Genomic DNA, 18,567 nt, shown 5'->3' on the forward strand with positions numbered 1-18,567 from the left:
GAGCTCAATCACCCTCGTTCCCTTCAGACAGACCTCGGAGCTCAATCCCCCTCGTTCCCTTCAGACAGACCTCGGAGCTCAATCCCCCTCGTTCCCTTCAGGCAGACCTCGGAGCTCAATCCCCCTCGTTCCCTTCAGACAGACCTCGGAGCTCAATCACCCTCGTTCCCTTCAGACAGACCTCGGAGCTCAATCACCCTCGTTCCCTTCAGGCAGACCTCGGAGCTCAATCCCCCTCGTTCCCTTCAGACAGACCTCGGAGCTCAATCCCCCTCGTTCCCTTCAGACAGACCTCGGAGCTCAATCCCCCTCGTTCCCTTCAGGCAGACCTCGGAGCTCAATCACCCTCGTTCTCTTCAGACAGACCTCGGAGCTCAATCCCCCTCGTTCCCTTCAGACAGACCTCGGAGCTCAATCCCCCTCGTTCCCTTCAGACAGACCTCGGAGCTCAATCCCCCTCGTTCCCTTCAGACAGACCTCGGAGCTCAATCACCCTCGTTCCCTTCAGACAGACCTCGGAGCTCAATCCCCCTCGTTCCCTTCAGACAGACCTCGGAGCTCAATCACCCTCGTTCCCTTCAGGCAGACCTCGGTTCAAATAGTATCTGAAACAATGCTTGATTGAGCTGAAGTAATTATTGATGGAGCTTGCCTGGCACAATAGAATCGATAGAAGAAAAAAACAAAGTGCAAACTCTGCTCTGTCACTTTACTGCTTTCTGTTCCTGACCACTGAGTGGATCCAACAGGAAGTACACCGTCACCGCCCTCAGAGTCCGCCCTGTAGCGATATCAATGCCCTGCGGCCTACAGAATTCCAGACGCACCTCCCTTAAAGCTACAGTCTGGGGGTTCGAAAAACAACAACGCGACTGCCCCGGGTTATGTCAGTAGTCTAGTGTGAGGGGTTATAACAGTAGTCTAGTGTGAGGGGTTATGACAGTAGTCTAGTGAGGGGTTATGTCAGTAGTCTAGTGTGAGGGGTTATGACAGTAGTCTAGTGAGGGGTTATGTCAGTAGTCTAGTGTGAGGGGTTATGTCAGTAGTCTAGTGTGAGGGGTTATGACAGTAGTCTAGTGTGAGGGGTTATAACAGTAGTCTAGTGTGAGGGGTTATATCAGTAGTCTAGTGCGAGGGGTTATAACAGTAGTCTAGTGTAAGGGGTTATGACAGTAGTCTAGTGTGAGGGGTTATGTCAGTAGTCTAGTGTGAGGGGTTATAACAGTAGTCTAGTGTGAGGGGTTATGACAGTAGTCTAGTGAGGGGTTATGTCAGTAGTCTAGTGTGAGGGGTTATGTCAGTAGTCTAGTGTGAGGGGTTATGACAGTAGTCTAGTGAGGGGTTATGTCAGTAGTCTAGTGAGGGGTTATGTCAGTAGTCTAGTGTGAGGGGTTATAACAGTAGTCTAGTGTGAGGGGTTATGACAGTAGTCTAGTGAGGGGTTATGTCAGTAGTCTAGTGTGAGGGGTTATGTCAGTAGTCTAGTGTGAGGGGTTATGTCAGTAGTCTAGTGTGAGGGGTTATAACAGTAGTCTAGTGTGAGGGGTTATGACAGTAGTCTAGTGAGGGGTTATGTCAGTAGTCTAGTGTGAGGGGTTATGACAGTAGTCTAGTGTGAGGGGTTATAACAGTAGTCTAGTGTGAGGGGTTATATCAGTAGTCTAGTGCGAGGGGTTATAACAGTAGTCTAGTGTGAGGGGTTATGACAGTAGTCTAGTGTGAGGGGTTATGTCAGTAGTCTAGTGAGGGGTTATGTCAGTAGTCTAGTGTGAGGGGTTATAACAGTAGTCTAGTGTGAGGGGTTATGACAGTAGTCTAGTGTGAGGGGTTATGACAGTAGTCTAGTGTGAGGGGTTATAACAGTAGTCTAGTGCGAGGGGTTATATCAGTAGTCTAGTGCGAGGGGTTATGACAGTAGTCTGGTGTGAGGGGTTATAGCAGTAGTCTAGTGTGAGGGGTTATATCAGTAGTCTAGTGCGAGGGGTTATGTCAGTAGTCTAGTGTGAGGGGTTATAGCAGTAGTCTAGTGTGAGGGGTTATGTCAGTAGTCTAGTGTGAGGGGTTATGTCAGTAGTCTAGTGTGAGGGGTTATGTCAGTAGTCTAGCGTGAGGGGTTATGACAGTAGTCTAGTGAGGGGTTATGTCAGTAGTCTAGTGTGAGGGGTTATGTCAGTAGTCTAGTGTGAGGGGTTATGTCAGTAGTCTAGTGTGAGGGGTTATGACAGTAGTCTAGTGTGAGGGGTTATGTCAGTAGTCTAGTGTGAGGGGTTATGACAGTAGTCTAGTGTGAGGGGTTATAACAGTAGTCTAGTGTGAGGGGTTATAACAGTAGTCTAGTGTGAGGGGTTATAACAGTAGTCTAGTGTGAGGGGTTATATCAGTAGTCTAGTGTGGGGTTATGTCAGTAGTCTAGTGTGAGGGGTTATGTCAGTAGTCTAGTGTGAGGGGTTATGACAGTAGTCTAGTGTGAGGGGTTATGACAGTAGTCTAGTGTGAGGGGTTATAACAGTAGTCTAGTGTGAGGGGTTATAACAGTAGTCTAGTGTGGGGTTATGTCAGTAGTCTAGTGTGAGGGGTTATGACAGTAGTCTAGTGTGAGGGGTTATGACAGTAGTCTAGTGTGAGGGGTTATAACAGTAGTCTAGTGTGAGGGGTTATGACAGTAGTCTGGTGTGAGGGGTTATATCAGTAGTCTAGTGTGAGGGGTTATATCAGTAGTCTAGTGTGAGGGGTTATATCAGTCGTCTAGTGTGAGGGGTTATGACAGTAGTCTAGTGTGAGGGGTTATAACAGTAGTCTAGTGTGAGGGGTTATATCAGTAGTCTAGTGTGAGGGGTTATAACAGTAGTCTAGTGTGAGGGGTTATGACAGTAGTCTAGTGAGGGGTTATGTCAGTAGTCTAGTGTGAGGGGTTATAACAGTAGTCTAGTGTGAGGGGTTATGACAGTAGTCTAGTGTGAGGGGTTATGACAGTAGTCTAGTGTGAGGGGTTATAACAGTAGTCTAGTGTGAGGGGTTATATCAGTAGTCTAGTGCGAGGGGTTATGACAGTAGTCTGGTGTGAGGGGTTATAGCAGTAGTCTAGTGTGAGGGGTTATATCAGTAGTCTAGTGCGAGGGGTTATGTCAGTAGTCTAGTGTGAGGGGTTATAGCAGTAGTCTAGTGTGAGGGGTTATGTCAGTAGTCTAGTGTGAGGGGTTATGTCAGTAGTCTAGTGTGAGGGGTTATGTCAGTAGTCTAGCGTGAGGGGTTATGACAGTAGTCTAGTGAGGGGTTATGTCAGTAGTCTAGTGTGAGGGGTTATGTCAGTAGTCTAGTGTGAGGGGTTATGTCAGTAGTCTAGTGTGAGGGGTTATGACAGTAGTCTAGTGTGAGGGGTTATGTCAGTAGTCTAGTGTGAGGGGTTATGACAGTAGTCTAGTGTGAGGGGTTATAACAGTAGTCTAGTGTGAGGGGTTATAACAGTAGTCTAGTGTGAGGGGTTATAACAGTAGTCTAGTGTGAGGGGTTATATCAGTAGTCTAGTGTGGGGTTATGTCAGTAGTCTAGTGTGAGGGGTTATGACAGTAGTCTAGTGTGAGGGGTTATGACAGTAGTCTAGTGTGAGGGGTTATAACAGTAGTCTAGTGTGAGGGGTTATAACAGTAGTCTAGTGTGGGGTTATGTCAGTAGTCTAGTGTGAGGGGTTATGACAGTAGTCTAGTGTGAGGGGTTATGACAGTAGTCTAGTGTGAGGGGTTATAACAGTAGTCTAGTGTGAGGGGTTATGACAGTAGTCTGGTGTGAGGGGTTATATCAGTAGTCTAGTGTGAGGGGTTATATCAGTAGTCTAGTGTGAGGGGTTATATCAGTAGTCTAGTGTGAGGGGTTATGTCAGTAGTCTAGTGTGAGGGGTTATGACAGTAGTCTAGTGTGAGGGGTTATGACAGTAGTCTAGTGAGGGGTTATGACAGTAGTCTAGTGTGAGGGGTTATAACAGTAGTCTAGTGTGAGGGGTTATATCAGTAGTCTAGTGAGGGGTTATATCAGTAGTCTAGTGAGGGGTTATGTCAGTAGTCTAGTGTGAGGGGTTATGTCAGTAGTCTAGTGTGAGGGGTTATGTCAGTAGTCTAGTGTGAGGTGCAGGAATAATGACAAGTGAACCTGTGGAGCTTTGTGTTCACATTGACTTAAAAAAGGGAACCGGACGACAAAATTCAAGCGAACCGAACTCGTAATGCCTCAGTTCAGTTCACTTCTGGGGCTCTTTTCAGGGGTCTGAGTTCATGTGGAATGTACATTGCACAAAAAATTAAGGGAACCCACACTGAGTTCACAAGAATTGTCTGAAAGGGACCAAGTGGTGAAAACACCTAGCTGCTGCTCTATGTACAGGGCACTTAAATGTTTACATACTGTTTTACCCTCTTCATATGTATATAATGTAATCTAGTCCTGGCTCATCCTTTATAACTACTGCCGTCCACTTCATATGTATATAATGTATTCTAGTACTGGCTCATCCTTTATAACTACTGCCGTCCACACCTTTTCTATTCATATACTGTCTAGACTGTATATACACACCATCCTATATAACTACTGTCTATAGACATGCTAACTTCTCACCATTACAATAACAGGGGAGGTTAGCATTTTTGGTAGGGTATGATATTTGTGTGTCTAACTTTCTCACTCTTTCTCACTAAAGTACAGAACCAAAACATCAACATTTTCACTGTCCCAGTACAGCAGTACAGGCCTGGCAGAGCATCACCAGGGAAGATACCCAGCGTCTGGTGATGTTACAGGCCTGGCAGAGCATCACCAGGGAAGATACCCAGCGTCTGGTGATGTTACAGGCCTGGCAGAGCATCACCAGGGAAGATACCCAGCGTCTGGTGATGTTACAGGCCTGGCAGAGCATCACCAGGGAAGATACCCAGCGTCTGGTGATGTTACAGGCCTGGCAGAGCATCACCAGGGAAGATACCCAGCGTCTGGTGATGTTACAGGCCTGGCAGAGCATCACCAGGGAAGATACCCAGCGTCTGGTGATGTTACAGGCCTGGCAGAGCATCACCACGGAAGATACCCAGCGTCTGGTGATGTTACAGGCCTGGCAGAGCATCACCAGGGAACATACCCAGCGTCTGGTGATGTTACAGGCCTGGCAGAGCATCACCAGGGAAGATACCCAGCGTCTGGTGATGTTACAGGCCTGGCAGAGCATCACCAGGGAAGATACCCAGCGTCTGGTGATGTTACAGGCCTGGCAGAGCATCACCAGGGAAGATACCCAGCGTCTGGTGATGTTACAGGCCTGGCAGAGCATCACCAGGGAAGATACCCAGCGTCTGGTGATGTTACAGGCCTGGCAGAGCATCACCAGGGAACATACCCAGCGTCTGGTGATGTTACAGGCCTGGCAGAGCATCACCAGGGAAGATACCCAGCGTCTGGTGATGTTACAGGCCTGGCAGAGCATCACCAGGGAAGATACCCAGCGTCTGGTGATGTTACAGGCCTGGCAGAGCATCACCAGGGAAGATACCCAGCGTCTGGTGATGTTACAGGCCTGGCAGAGCATCACCAGGGAAGATACCCAGCGTCTGGTGATGTTACAGGCCTGGCAGAGCATCACCAGGGAAGATACCCAGCGTCTGGTGATGTTACAGGCCTGGCAGAGCATCACCAGGGAAGATACCCAGCGTCTGGTGATGTTACAGGCCTGGCAGAGCATCACCAGGGAAGATACCCAGCGTCTGGGGATGTTACAGGCCTGGCAGAGCATCACCAGGGAAGATACCCAGCGTCTGGTGATGTTACAGGCCTGGCAGAGCATCACCAGGGAAGATACCCAGGGTCTGGGGATGTTACAGGCCTGGCAGAGCATCACCAGGGAAGATACCCAGCGTCTGGTGATGTCGATGCATCGCAGACTTCAAGTAGTCATTGCATGCAAAGGATATGCGACCAAATATTAACAATACTTTATTCTACATTATGTTAAACTGTTCAATGTTTTTTGATGCCCGAAAATGGGGGGGACTATGTACAAAAGCTTCTATAATTTCTAAACGGTTCATCCGATATGTATGAAAATACCCGCAAATTAAAGCTGCACTTCACCATCATTGTCATTGTATCCTTTAAAACTCAAAATACTTGAGTACAGACCCAAAATAACAAAAAAATGGTAACTGTCCGATGAATTATGGTGCTCACTGTATATATACAGTGGGGAGAACAAGTATTTGATACACTGCCGATTTTGCAGGTTTTCCTACTTACAACGCATGTAGAGGTCTGTAATTTTTATCATAGGTACACTTCAACTGTGAGAGACGGAATCTAAAACAAAAATCCAGAAAATCACATTGTATAATTTTTAAGTAATTAATTTGCATTTTATTGCATGACATAAGTATTTGATACATCAGAAAAGCAGATCTTAATATTTGGTACAGAAACCTCTGTTTGCAAATACACAGATCAAACGTTTCCTGTAGTTCTTGACCAGGTTTGCACACACTGCAGCAGGGATTTTGGCCCACTCCTCCATACAGACCTTCTCCAGATCCTTCAGGTTTCGGTGCTGGCGCTGGGCAATACGGACTTTCAGCTCCCTCCAAAGATTTTCTATTGGGTTCAGGTCTGGAGACTGGCTAGGCCACTCCAGGACCTTGAGATGTTTCTTACGGAGCCACTCCTTAGTTGCCCTGGCTGTGTGTTTCGGGTTGTTGTCATGCTGGAAGACCCAGCCACGACCCATCTTCAATGTTCTTACTGAGGGAAGGAGGTTGTTGGCCAAGATCTCGCGATACATGGCCCCATCCATCCTCCCCTCAATACGGTGCAGTCGTCCTGTCCCCTTTGCAGAAAAGCATCCCCAAAGAATGATGTTTCCACCTCCATGCTTCACGGTTGGGATGGTGTTCTTGGGGTTGTACTCATCCTTCTTCTTCCTCCAAACACGGCGAGTGGAGTTTAGACCAAAAAGCTCTATTTTTGTCTCATCAGACCACATTACCTTCTCCCATTCCTCCTCTGGATCATCCAGATGGTCATTGGCAAACTTCAGACGGGCCTGGACATGCGCTGGCTTGAGCAGGGGGTCCTTGCGTGCACTGCAGGATTTTAATCCATGACGGCGTAGTGTGTTACTAATGGTTTTCTTTGAGACTGTGGTCCCAGCTCTCTTCAGGTCATTGGGCAGGTCCTGCCATGTAGTTCTGGGCTGATCCCTCACCTTCCTCATGATCATTGATGCCCCACGAGGTGAGATCTTGCATGGAGCCCCAGACCGAGGGTGATTGACCGTCATCTTGAACTTCTTCCATTTTCTAATAATTGCGCCAACAGTTGTTGCCTTCTCACCAAGCTGCTTGCCTATTGTCCTGTAGCCCATCCCAGCCTTGTGCAGGTCTACAATTTTATCCCTGATGTCCTTACACAGCTCTCTGGTCTTGGCCATTGTGGAGAGGTTGGCGTCTGTTTGATTGAGTGTGTGGACAGGTGTCTTTTATACAGGTAACGAGTTCAAACAGGTGCAGTTAATACAGGTAATGAGTGGAGAACAGGAGGGCTTCTTAAAGAAAAACTAACAGGTCTGTGAGAGCCGGAATTCTTACTGGTTGGTAGGTGATCAAATACTTATGTCATGCAATAAAATGCAAATTAATTACTTAAAAATTATACAATGTGATTTTCTGGATTTTTGTTTTAGATTCCGTCTCTCACAGTTGAAGTGTACATATGATAAAAATTACAGACCTCTACATGCTTTGTAAGTAGGAAAACTTGCAAAATCGGCAGTGTATCAAATACTTGTTCTCCCCACTGTATATCGTACCAATCAAAAGTTTGGACACGCCTACTCATTCAAGGGTTTCTCTTTATTTTTACTATTTTTCTACAATGTAGAAAATAGCAAAAATAAAGAAAAACCCTTGAATGAGTCGATGTGTCCAAACTTTTGACTGGTATTGTATATATTCCGCACTCTGACATTGCTCGTTCTGATATTTCTAGATTTTTTTCTTAATACATTTTTGGGGGATTTATGTGTATTGTTAGATATTACTGGAGCTAGAAACATAAGCATTTCGCTGCGCCGGCAATAACATCTGCAAAATATGTGTACGTGTCCAGTGAAAATGCTTAAAAATCACCAACTACAGTTTTAACACAGCAGCTGTTGTGCCACACAGTGATCCTGATTCCCTCAGCCAGCTCTCTGCCGCTGTAGAACACAGTGATCCTGATTCCCTCAGCCAGCTCTCTGCCGCTGTAGAACACAGTGATCCTGATTCCCTCAGCCAGCTCTCTGCCGCTGTAGAACACAGTGATCCTGATTCCCTCAGCCAGCTCTCTGCTGCTGTAGAACACAGTGATCCTGATTCCCTCAGCCAGCTCTCTGCTGCTGTGTAACACAGTGATCCTGATTCCCTCAGCCAGCTTTAAGTTACACTACACTGTTGGTAGAACTAGGGTGATGTTCACAGCCTATGCAGTAATGTGCATCTGAAATGGCACCCTTTTCCCTACATAGGGCACTACTTCAGACCAGGGCCCTATGGGCAGTAGGGTGCCATTTCAGACACAGACATGAATGGCTCAAGCTGCTCTCAGGGCTACAGAACACAGCTGGAAGAGAAGCTGAGTGACCCAGACTAGCCATGTAGTCACTCTGTCTACTCTGGTTTAGCTAAGCAGGTGGATGAGCTGATGATGTGTGTAGTGTGATTACTGTTAAATGATAGGACAGTCAGTTTGTCATCAGGCCCTGAGGTGAGACAGACAGTGACGTTCTTATCTCGTGGTGAGTGAGTCAGGGAAGGATGAGTCTAGACAGACAAAGAGAAAACGAGAGAGAGGGACTCATCTCCTGGAGGGACACAGAACAGAGAGAAAACGAGAGAGAGGGACTGATCTCCTGGAGGGACACAGAACAGAGGCGTCATGCACTGAATAGTCTTTGATGTGGGCGCAAATGGCCATGTTCATTAAGACACGGAGAGACAGAAAAACAAGAGGGAGAGAGACAAAGAATAGAGACACAGGAAGAAAGAGAGACACAGGAAGAAAGAGAGACACCGGAAGAAAGAGAGACACAGAAAAGAGAGAGAGAGACACAGAAAGAAAAGAGAGGGAGACAGACAGACTGAGGGGGAGGGAGACAGGCAGACAGACAAACTGAGGACGAGGGAGACAGACAGACTGAGGGGGAGGGAGACAGACAGACAGACTGAGGGGGAGGGAGACAGACAGACAGACTGAGGGAGACAGACTGAGGGGGAGGGAGACAGACAGACATTCAGACAGATAGAGGGGCAGAGGAGACCCAGAGGACAACAGGTTTGGGTCATAGTGAGTACATCATGTAGAGGAGACCCAGAGAAGAACAGGTTTGGGTCATAGTGACCACATCATTCTGGTGGGTTCTCTTTACATCTCAGGGAGCCAAACTATACGTCACTGGACTGTGAGAACAAAGACGAGTATACAGGGACAGAAAATGTACATTGACACACACTCACACACCAGGAATGTTTGTTGGGAAGAATTGGATGGTGTTACACACACACACACACACACACACACAAGCTTTGATTGGTAAAGTAAAGCCTGGGGGATGAAATATTTCTTTATCTCTATAAACTCTTCAACGATCGACATAAATCTGTCATAAAGCCATGACATCGCAACATAAATGTAGGTTTGTGAAACAGAGCTGAACTCAACAGCTGTCACCAGCTCGGCTGCAGGCATGGCAATGTGTCTCTGCAAGAAGTTGTGATGCAATGTAGAACCACCCTGTGTGTGTGTGTGTGTGTGTGTGTGTGTGTGTGTGTGTGTGTGTGTGTGTGTGTGTGTGTGTGTGTGTGTGTGTGTGTGTGTGTGTGTGTGTGTCGACCCACCCTGTGAATCACCAGAGATCACACATTGGTCCGTTACACCGGAAACCACCACAGAATCTAAAATAATCAAAACTGTAGTTGACATAGAGACACATCTCCACTCCGAGGACTGGGGGGATGTGGTTGGTTGATGTGAGGTCAGGACTTGTCCGATAAGGTGTGGTCCTGTCCAGTCAGTGTCATTGATTGAGGACCGCTATGTAGTTGAATGTGATTGATTTGATTAAATATGTTTTATTAATCTGTTTTCACTGCTCTCTTGTAAAATATATTTTTCATCTCAATGTGACTCCCTGTTTAAATAAAGGTTCAATAAATAATTATTATACTTCCCTTTAAATCCATGAGGACGTTCAATAATGATTATGTCCCAAAGTAACATTTAAAAAAGTAAAACTTTATTAGGATGATTTGTTTGTATATCATGTCAGTGGAACTAACTTGGTAATAAATCTGATAAATTAACATCAGATACAGAACCTCAAAATGTTCAAATTCCACCCAAATTGAATCTGTGGAATTTAGTGCAGCAAGTAGAGGAAGAGGACGATGTGTACAAAGAGGTTTTTAAGAACTGTGGTTTCTCTACAAGGAGTAGCCTACACACCTGAAAAGTATGACAGCTGATTATACCTGTGGGATGACAGGTAATAAATTAGGGCAGGACCGGAAGAGGAGCCAAACAGTGAACGTGTCGTCATCGGAAGTTGAAGTCGTTACAGGGATAAAGTGCACTGCGCAGGCGTTAGGCCACAGAGCGGTGAAAGACTCTGGACTGCAGGACACAGAGCAATTCAAACGCAGCGGAGCCAGTGACAAGACTACAACTCCAAACGATCTAACAAAGTCAAAGAAAGAAAGCGGAAAAACGTTAACGAGATGCCGGTTACAGAGAAAGACTTGGCAGACGACGCGCCATGGAAGAAAATCCAACAAAACACTTTTACGCGCTGGTGCAACGAGCACTTAAAGTGTGTGAACAAGAGGATAGCCGACTTGCAGTTGGACCTGAGTGACGGGCTGCGGCTTATCGCCCTGCTGGAGGTATTGAGTCAGAAGAAGATGTACCGAAAGTATCATCCTAGACCTACTTTCCGCCAGATGAAACTCGAGAACGTGTCCGTGGCGCTGGAGTTCTTGGACCGGGAGAATATCCGACTCGTCTCCATAGGTAAGATACCGTTTGTTTTTTAATTAATGTCATGTGGTCCCGTCTGCCTGATGTCAATCGAACTACTTTTTGTTTGTAATGGTAGCCTAGTAACTTCTGTATTGTCATTTGTCTCGAAACTTGTATAAAATATTTAGTTGATCCGAATAGAAGGGGCGAGTTAAGTTTTCAGACGTATGTACGGGATACACATGTATACACCGTCCAACGAAATGCTTACTTGCAGGTTCCTTCTGGACAATGTAACAAGAAATAATACGAAAATAAAGTTAATGGCACAGTAGAATAGAATAAACAAGTACAATACAGGGAGGCGTAATTTAGTCACACATTAACGTGTTTTGGGGATTGGGAGGTAAGTGTTAAATTGTGCAGTATTTAGTATCATAAGTCTGGTAGCAACAGTTCTGTGTGCCGCGTGGTTGTGTGTAGCATGGTTGTGTGACAAACAAGGTGAGGAGAATCAGTATAGTTTAAATGTTCAAAAGTCTGATGTCCTGCATGGATGGGAGCACGGTCCCAGTGACTTACGGTGCCGTCTTCACCAAACGCTGGAGGGCCTTGCGATCGTGTACCGAATGTCGCCTGTTATGGCGCTTTCAAGAACACTGGGGACTCGGTAATTACCAAGTCAAGCCATGACGGCTGATATTCAGGTCGGAATTCCGAGATGGATGACTGTTACAAATAATTGTTTTCCGCAGTTGGAGCGCGGTTTCCGAGTTCCCAGATGTTTTGAACGCGGCATTATTCCCCGTACACAAAGTAACGTATTTCTATACGTCTACGCGGAGTCTTGCCTCACTACCGTGTAATGTGTAATATGTAATGTTTGTAATGCAAAATGGATGAGTGTCTCTTTTCAGAGATCGAATTTATTTACAGCGATTGCAAAATATGAACTTATCATTCAAGACATGATAAAATATGGCTTCAACATGTTACGTTTTCCTCGCCTTAGTTCTATAACTTTATAGCAAGTTGGCGCTGCACAGCAGCTAGCTAAAAGCTTGGCTAGGTTAAAGATGCCACTGTAGCTAGCCACCTCCACCTAATGATCATTACCGTCACCCATCAAAGTTAAAAGGAGGCAACAGGAATTGCCTTAACAGCCATTGTGTATTTAACATTCCTATTAACATAGTACTCACTAATACAATGGATAATTGTTAACGAGTTGCTAGCTATCCCATAAAGCCATCGCCGAAAACCACATTTTTAATCTAATGTGGTTTGGTAATTTCCAGTTCTTCGTTGGACTGAAGACGAAGCAAAGTTTGGAGAATGTCGAAGTATGTAGTGTCCGTCCTGCAATGGGGGTGTAACGATTCCACTCCGTTGTGGACGTCCCCATTGAGATGCAGCGGAACGTGAGTGCTTATGGGTAATGTGAACCAGGCTTGAGACTAAAGTCCACGCTGTGCCAAGTGCGCTCAGGTGTGACCTCACCTGTAAAATGTTTTCGTTTGAGGACTGGGGAGGATAATGACTATAGAGCCCCACAGTGGATGTGTCATAATACCCATAAAACCTAGCCGTCAAAACAGGGAATTGGTTCCAATAGTTTTTCCACCCTTCATTTTTTTCCCATAAAGGATTTTAGAAACACTTAAAATAAAGGCTGTGTTTCGTGTAGGTTTACCCTGTTGCGATGTTTTGATAACCATGTAAATCTCTCGGACAATGACTCAATATATTCAGCTGTTTATTAACTAATTCTAAAATGCTAATTAGCGTGAAAGTAGACATCATGCAAAACTACAAATCCCTGTAAGCTCCTGCACATTCTCTCTAGCTGACACCTTTGCTAACAGGTATTGTGTCCATGTTAAACTTGCACAACACCATTCACAGAACTGTCCATTTTTAAAGACATTTTGCGAATTGAATCGTAGTTCATCCAGACATTCTTTGCCTCGATTCGGCGGTCTCGTCCAGATGATCATGACATTGGTTACTCTTTATGATAGCTAATTAGCTTTTCCTTTTTTTGGGGGGGTGGGGGTTAATATATGTGAATATATTGATTAAAGTCACCTGGTCCTTGAGATGTACATGGTTATAAAAATGGATTTCGGGCAGAGTAAAACCCTCTCGCTTTGCCTCTTCCTCTCTGTTGTAGCCCGGTATATTAGGTACTGTCTGTAATGTTTAAGGTGCAATTCCAGTCTTTTCCAGTCTACCCTTTGTATATATTGGCAGATGTGTACAATGTTATATCAATATGTGTAAATATTGTCAAGGTTTAATGTCACGTGCACAAGTATAGTGAAATGCTTTTCTTTCATGCTCCAAACCCAACAATGCAGTAATGAATAATGTATTACTAAAAATACCATCGAGTGGGAAGTTGGGTCGTAACTTGCAAAATGGTAGCCATATAGTACGTTTGGTTTTTTACGAATGGTAGAGGAAGATAAACAAAGAAATTTTGTATTTATAATGTGCTTTGGTTGCCTTTCTCAGGGCCACCTGGTCACAATTGTTGCTGGTGTGATTGCACACTGCAATATTTCACCTAAATGATATGGTAGTTTATCAATGTTTACATATGAATGACCTCTAATACGTTCATACATTTGGCAAGAGGTTAGGAAGCGCAGCTCAGTTTCCTCCTGGGGTGCTGACCTGTTGCCCCCTCTACAACCACTGATTATTTTATGCTGCTGGTCATTTTAACATTTGAACATTTTGAAGAACGATCTGGCCATAATTGCCATGTACTCTTATAACCTCCATCCGGCACAGCCCTCAGAGCCTGGTTCCTTCCTAGGTTCCTTCCTAGGTTCCTTCCTTTTCTAGGGAGTATTTCCTAGCCACTGTGCTTCTATATCTGCATTGCTTGCTGTTTGGGGTTTTAGGCTGGGTTTCTGTATAAGCACTTTCACAACTGCTGATATTAAGAACTATATAAGTAGTTTTGTTTTCCTGTGGATGTTTGGGAAGAGCCCCAGAAACCAGCTGGCTGAGGGTACTCTAGGTTCATCTTTCTATAGCTTTGTGGTGTAATGTTAGTTCATCGTTTCCTTTTAGTTGATTGTAGAATTTATCAGCTCAATTCTGTGTTGATAATTAGCTGGTATGGACTAATGTTTACACTGTGTACTTTATTACCCCTTTTCTCAATTTCGTGATATACAATTTGTAGGTAGTCTTGTCCCTGCCAAGTTAGTACGAACCTGCCAAGCCGCAATGCTTCTTGACACACTGCTCGCTTAACCCGGAAGTCAGTTGTGCCAATGTGTCGGAGGAAATACTGTACACCTGGCGGCTGTGTCAGCGTGCATGCCCCCAGTCTGCCACAGGAGTCGCTAGAGCACGATGGGACAGGAACATCCCTGCCGGACCAAGCCCTCCCCTGACGACGCTGTGCCAATTGTGCGCCACCTCATGGGTCTCCCGGTCGTTGCCGGCTGCGACACAGCCCAGGATCGAACCCGGATCTGTAGTGGTGCCTTAGACCGGTGCGCCACTGGCGAGGCCCAAGTCCTGCATTATTTGTGTTTTAGAATTTGTATTTCTATTCCTGGCCTGGACCTTTTTGAGCACCATTGTTTCTGTTTTCACTGAGATTCAGTATCGAGGCCCAGGTCTGACGTAATCTGTGCAGAAAGATCAAGTGCCTTTGAACGGATATGGTAGGTTGTGTGAAGAACTGCAACGTTGCTGGGTTTTTACGCTCAACATTTTCCCGTGTGTATTAAGAATGGTCCGCCACCCAAAAGACATCCAACTTGACAACTGTGGGAAGCATTGGAGTCAACATGGACCAGCATCCCTGTGGAACACTTTCCACACCTTGTAGAGTCCCCATGCCCCAACTAATTGAGGCTGTTCTGAGGGCAAAAGGGGGGGGGGGGGGTGCAACTTAGTAGTTTTGTCCACTCTGTATGTTGGAGAGGGTGTGGCTCAAGCTACCTGTGTCACCCCATGGCTCTGAGGAAAGATCTCTTTATTGTCCATTTTAACTGCACATTTGTTTGTGTACATAGCTTTTCTAACATTGTATCACCCCCCCCCCTCTTCTTTCTGGCCATTTTGTATAGCAAGCCCTCATGCCAAGTTGAGTCCAACACCTCTTTTGGAATCAACAAAGCATGATTGGATTTTGTTTCTGGGTTATTTGGTTGTGATGACTAAGTGGTATATTTGTAACGCAGATTCCACGGTAATTATTGGTCAATTTTGTTAAATATTGGTGAAAATGCTAGCGCTGAGGATAATGTTAAGAATTTGTCATCTGTATATTATGTCGGTTAGGATACCATTCACAGAGTCCATTTTGGGTTGTCGGGGTTTGTATTTCCCGTGTTGTCTTTAACATCTTAGTTGTAAATTATCGCGTGTTGGTTTTGACTCTTGGTTCTTTGTTATAGAGCCAGAAAGTGGGTGATCCACAGAGGTCCGTTTTGGGTAGATCGCTCTTCATGTTTGTTTAGTCTAATGTTCCCGGAAGTGATTTGATTCTTTAATCCCAAATATCTGTTTTCACTCATGCTATTCCTTAGTTTTTTTCTTAGTGTATTTTTTTGCATTGTTTTAGCGTCCGCCTTCACTATGGTGAAACATTGTAGGCTTTCTGGGTTTTTTTCTCACGCCTTCGTAATGGATAAAATCCATGTTGCTTTACCAACATCATAAACATGTTTTGTCTTGTGTGTAATCAGGTGTTCTTCAGGTGTCTGATCAGTAATCGAAACCAGCAGGGAGACTAGATTGATGTCCACACACAGCAAGGCGAAGTTGGTTCACACCTGTGGAGGTTCAGCTGCCAAGGAGAAAGAACAACATGTGTTTATTATATCAACTAGGTCCTTATCTTTAAAAACCCTGTATCAACACATTTTATTTACCCAGCCCACTTACTAGTTTAGAACGTCAAACATAACATGCATCACCATGGAAACGCCTATTATAGGGTGTGTGACCTGAGATCACTCCTCTTTGGTCTCCAGGTAACATGTGGTTGATGGATGGTAACCTGGCAACACGATGAAGACTTCAAAGCTGAAGATCTGGTTACCTAATAGTTTGTTATGGGCTTGTGATCTGAACACCATGAGTTAATAATCACGTTGGAGCTCGTGCTGCGTAAGTGATGAGTCCCTTTCATTTAAAATGAAAGATTAAAGTGAAGATGTAGCTATTCATACCTTGCAGCTGACGTCATAGATGACTGCTTCAACTTAACAGGAAAGTTAATTGCTGGTATTTTGAGTACCATTACCACAAACAGGAACCATCCGTCAGGCTACATAATGCTGTGCTGTCGGCTGCCACAACAAGAAAGGGGGAAATGCTGGCATCTTTTTAGGATAGCAGTTGATACCAAATGTAATATTTGTCTTTGCAGTGCTAATTTTTTCAGTTGAGTGCTAATGTTAGCAAGCAAGCTAGCTCTCTTCAGTCTTGTAAAGGATCGCTAGCTAGATAGCTTACTAACTACGGATGTGTTAACCTCAATTATTTGACCAGTACTGACGGGCACTGCTGGTATAACTTGTTTTGGCTAGACTAGCTTTCTTGCTGTGTGCTAGCAAGCGATTACTGATGCTAATAGCTAGCAAGTGGTGTGTGTGCGCCAGACTAGAGACCTCTCCGACGCTCGCACTACATGTAAACCTTGTTTACCACCAAGAAGTGGTAAACAACCATGTAACAGCTTGGGATTTACCTAAAGGTTTCATTCCAGTGGGAAGCTAGGATTAGTCGTAGGGCAAGCTTTGGAGGTCTCGTCTTGCTCGTACACACACAAATAAGCCAACATTGACTTGTTACATTGTAATGACACTCACATCTGTCGTGACCAGGATGTGAGTCAGACTGTACCAGTCACCACTTCTCTATCTGTAGTCCTGCAGGACCAGGATGTGAGTCAGACTATTGAATATTGATTGATTTTGAAGAGGAGGACGCAATGGCAGACCAGCTCACAACTTAACTTAAATCCTAAATGAATGTTGACCTGAGAACCGACCCCAGACTTCTGCCGCACTAGATTCTGTCTCGGGTTCATTAGGGGCAAAATGGAAGGGAATTTAGTCATTTTTCACCGTATTTTGAAACACTTCCTATGGTGCTCCCAAATGAATAACTTATCTGCTTTATGACTCATCTCCCATGATGCATTTTGACTTTCTCAATCTTTAAAAATCAATGCACCTTGGAAAGCCTGACCCCCCCCCCCCCCCTACACACACAAAAGAAATTGCGACCCGCTTCGTACACAACAGGTGTAGACTAACATAGTGAAATGCTTTCTGACGGGCCCTTCCCAACAATACAGAGGGATATGAAGATAATAACAAGGAATTAATATTTAACGATGACTTGGTACTGAGTCCATGTGCAAAAGGGGTTCGGTGTAAAGGATGTAGGAATCTAATCTGTGGCGGGCGTTTTAAGATGAGGACAATTTTTATTGTATGAGCGTGGCCTTTTTATTGCTGCCTATTAGATGACTGTCATTCATATTCCATTCACCCGGCTCGATGTGACATCGATAGGTTTACACTAGAATTTAATTCCTCGGAACAGGCGTTGTGCCTTTACGACTGTGTGGATGGACCATGTTAATTCCTTAGTGATGTGGACACCAAGCTACCCCCCCCCCTCCCTCCCCAGTAGACTCTCGTTGTTGGTGATCAGGCCTATTACCGTCGTGATCAGCATTCTTGTACCAGACACACCCCAGTGTTGAGGATCCACCCCAGAAGTCCAGGATCCAGTTGCAGAGGGAGGTGTTTAGTCCCAGGATCCTTAGCTTACTGATGAGCTTTGAGGGCCCTATGGTGTTGAACGCTGAGCTGTAGTCAATGAACAGCATTCTCACAAGTGTTCCTCTTGTCCAGGTGGGAAAGGGCAGTGTGGAGTGCCATAGAGATTGCAGCATATGTTTGGGTGATATGTGTAGTGGGTCAAGGGTGACTGAGATTGAGTACACTATATAAACCCTTCCTGTCCAGGAGGCTCTAATAGCAGTAGTCAGTACTATATCCTTCCTGTTGTCCCAGTCGGTAGATTGGTGAGGCTGACGCCAGCACTGTACTATCTAATAGTGTGACCTGGCCTAGCAGAGAACCTCTTCACCACCCCTCCCCTGGGAGAAGCCTTGGCGTGTTAGAACGCTGACCTTGCTTGAAGGCTGTTGAAAGTCTCCTTACCCCTCGCACACACAGACATGCACACACACACGCGCACACTCATCTGCTTCTCGTGAACGGTTACAGAACTTATGAGTCTAGATACAGCGAGGTCATGCTGATGGAATCCTGCTCCATGTTTTACTGTCTCTAGCCGCCGCAGAGGGACCTCTAGCCGCCGCAGAGGGACCTCTAGCCGCCGCAGAGGGACCTCTAGCCGCCGCAGAGGGACCTCTAGCCGCCGCAGAGGGACCTCTAGCCGCCGCAGAGGGACCTCTAGCCGCCGCAGAGGGACGCTAGGAGAGATACCGCTATATAGTGGATGTCGGCCTACGCAATAGGATAAAATGGT

The 18,567-nt window shown here is 45.4% G+C and overlaps 1 protein-coding gene across 2 annotated transcripts in view; it reads left to right on the forward strand.

Moving 5' to 3' along the window:
• The first annotated feature begins 10,636 nt into the window (after nt 1-10,636).
• The window catches only part of flnbl (filamin B, like), a 95,324-nt gene continuing 87,393 nt past the window's right edge, over nt 10,637-18,567 (forward strand). For both annotated transcript variants that reach the window (XM_071336990.1, XM_071336991.1), the window contains exon 1: nt 10,637-11,073. In XM_071336990.1, the coding sequence (XP_071193091.1) occupies nt 10,782-11,073 (292 nt within the window). In that variant the 5' untranslated portion in view covers nt 10,637-10,781. The remainder of the gene's footprint in view (nt 11,074-18,567) is intronic.

Source organism: Salvelinus alpinus, chromosome 12 (genome assembly GCF_045679555.1).
Source record: "Salvelinus alpinus chromosome 12, SLU_Salpinus.1, whole genome shotgun sequence".
In the NCBI taxonomy this organism is placed as follows: domain Eukaryota; kingdom Metazoa; phylum Chordata; class Actinopteri; order Salmoniformes; family Salmonidae; genus Salvelinus; species Salvelinus alpinus.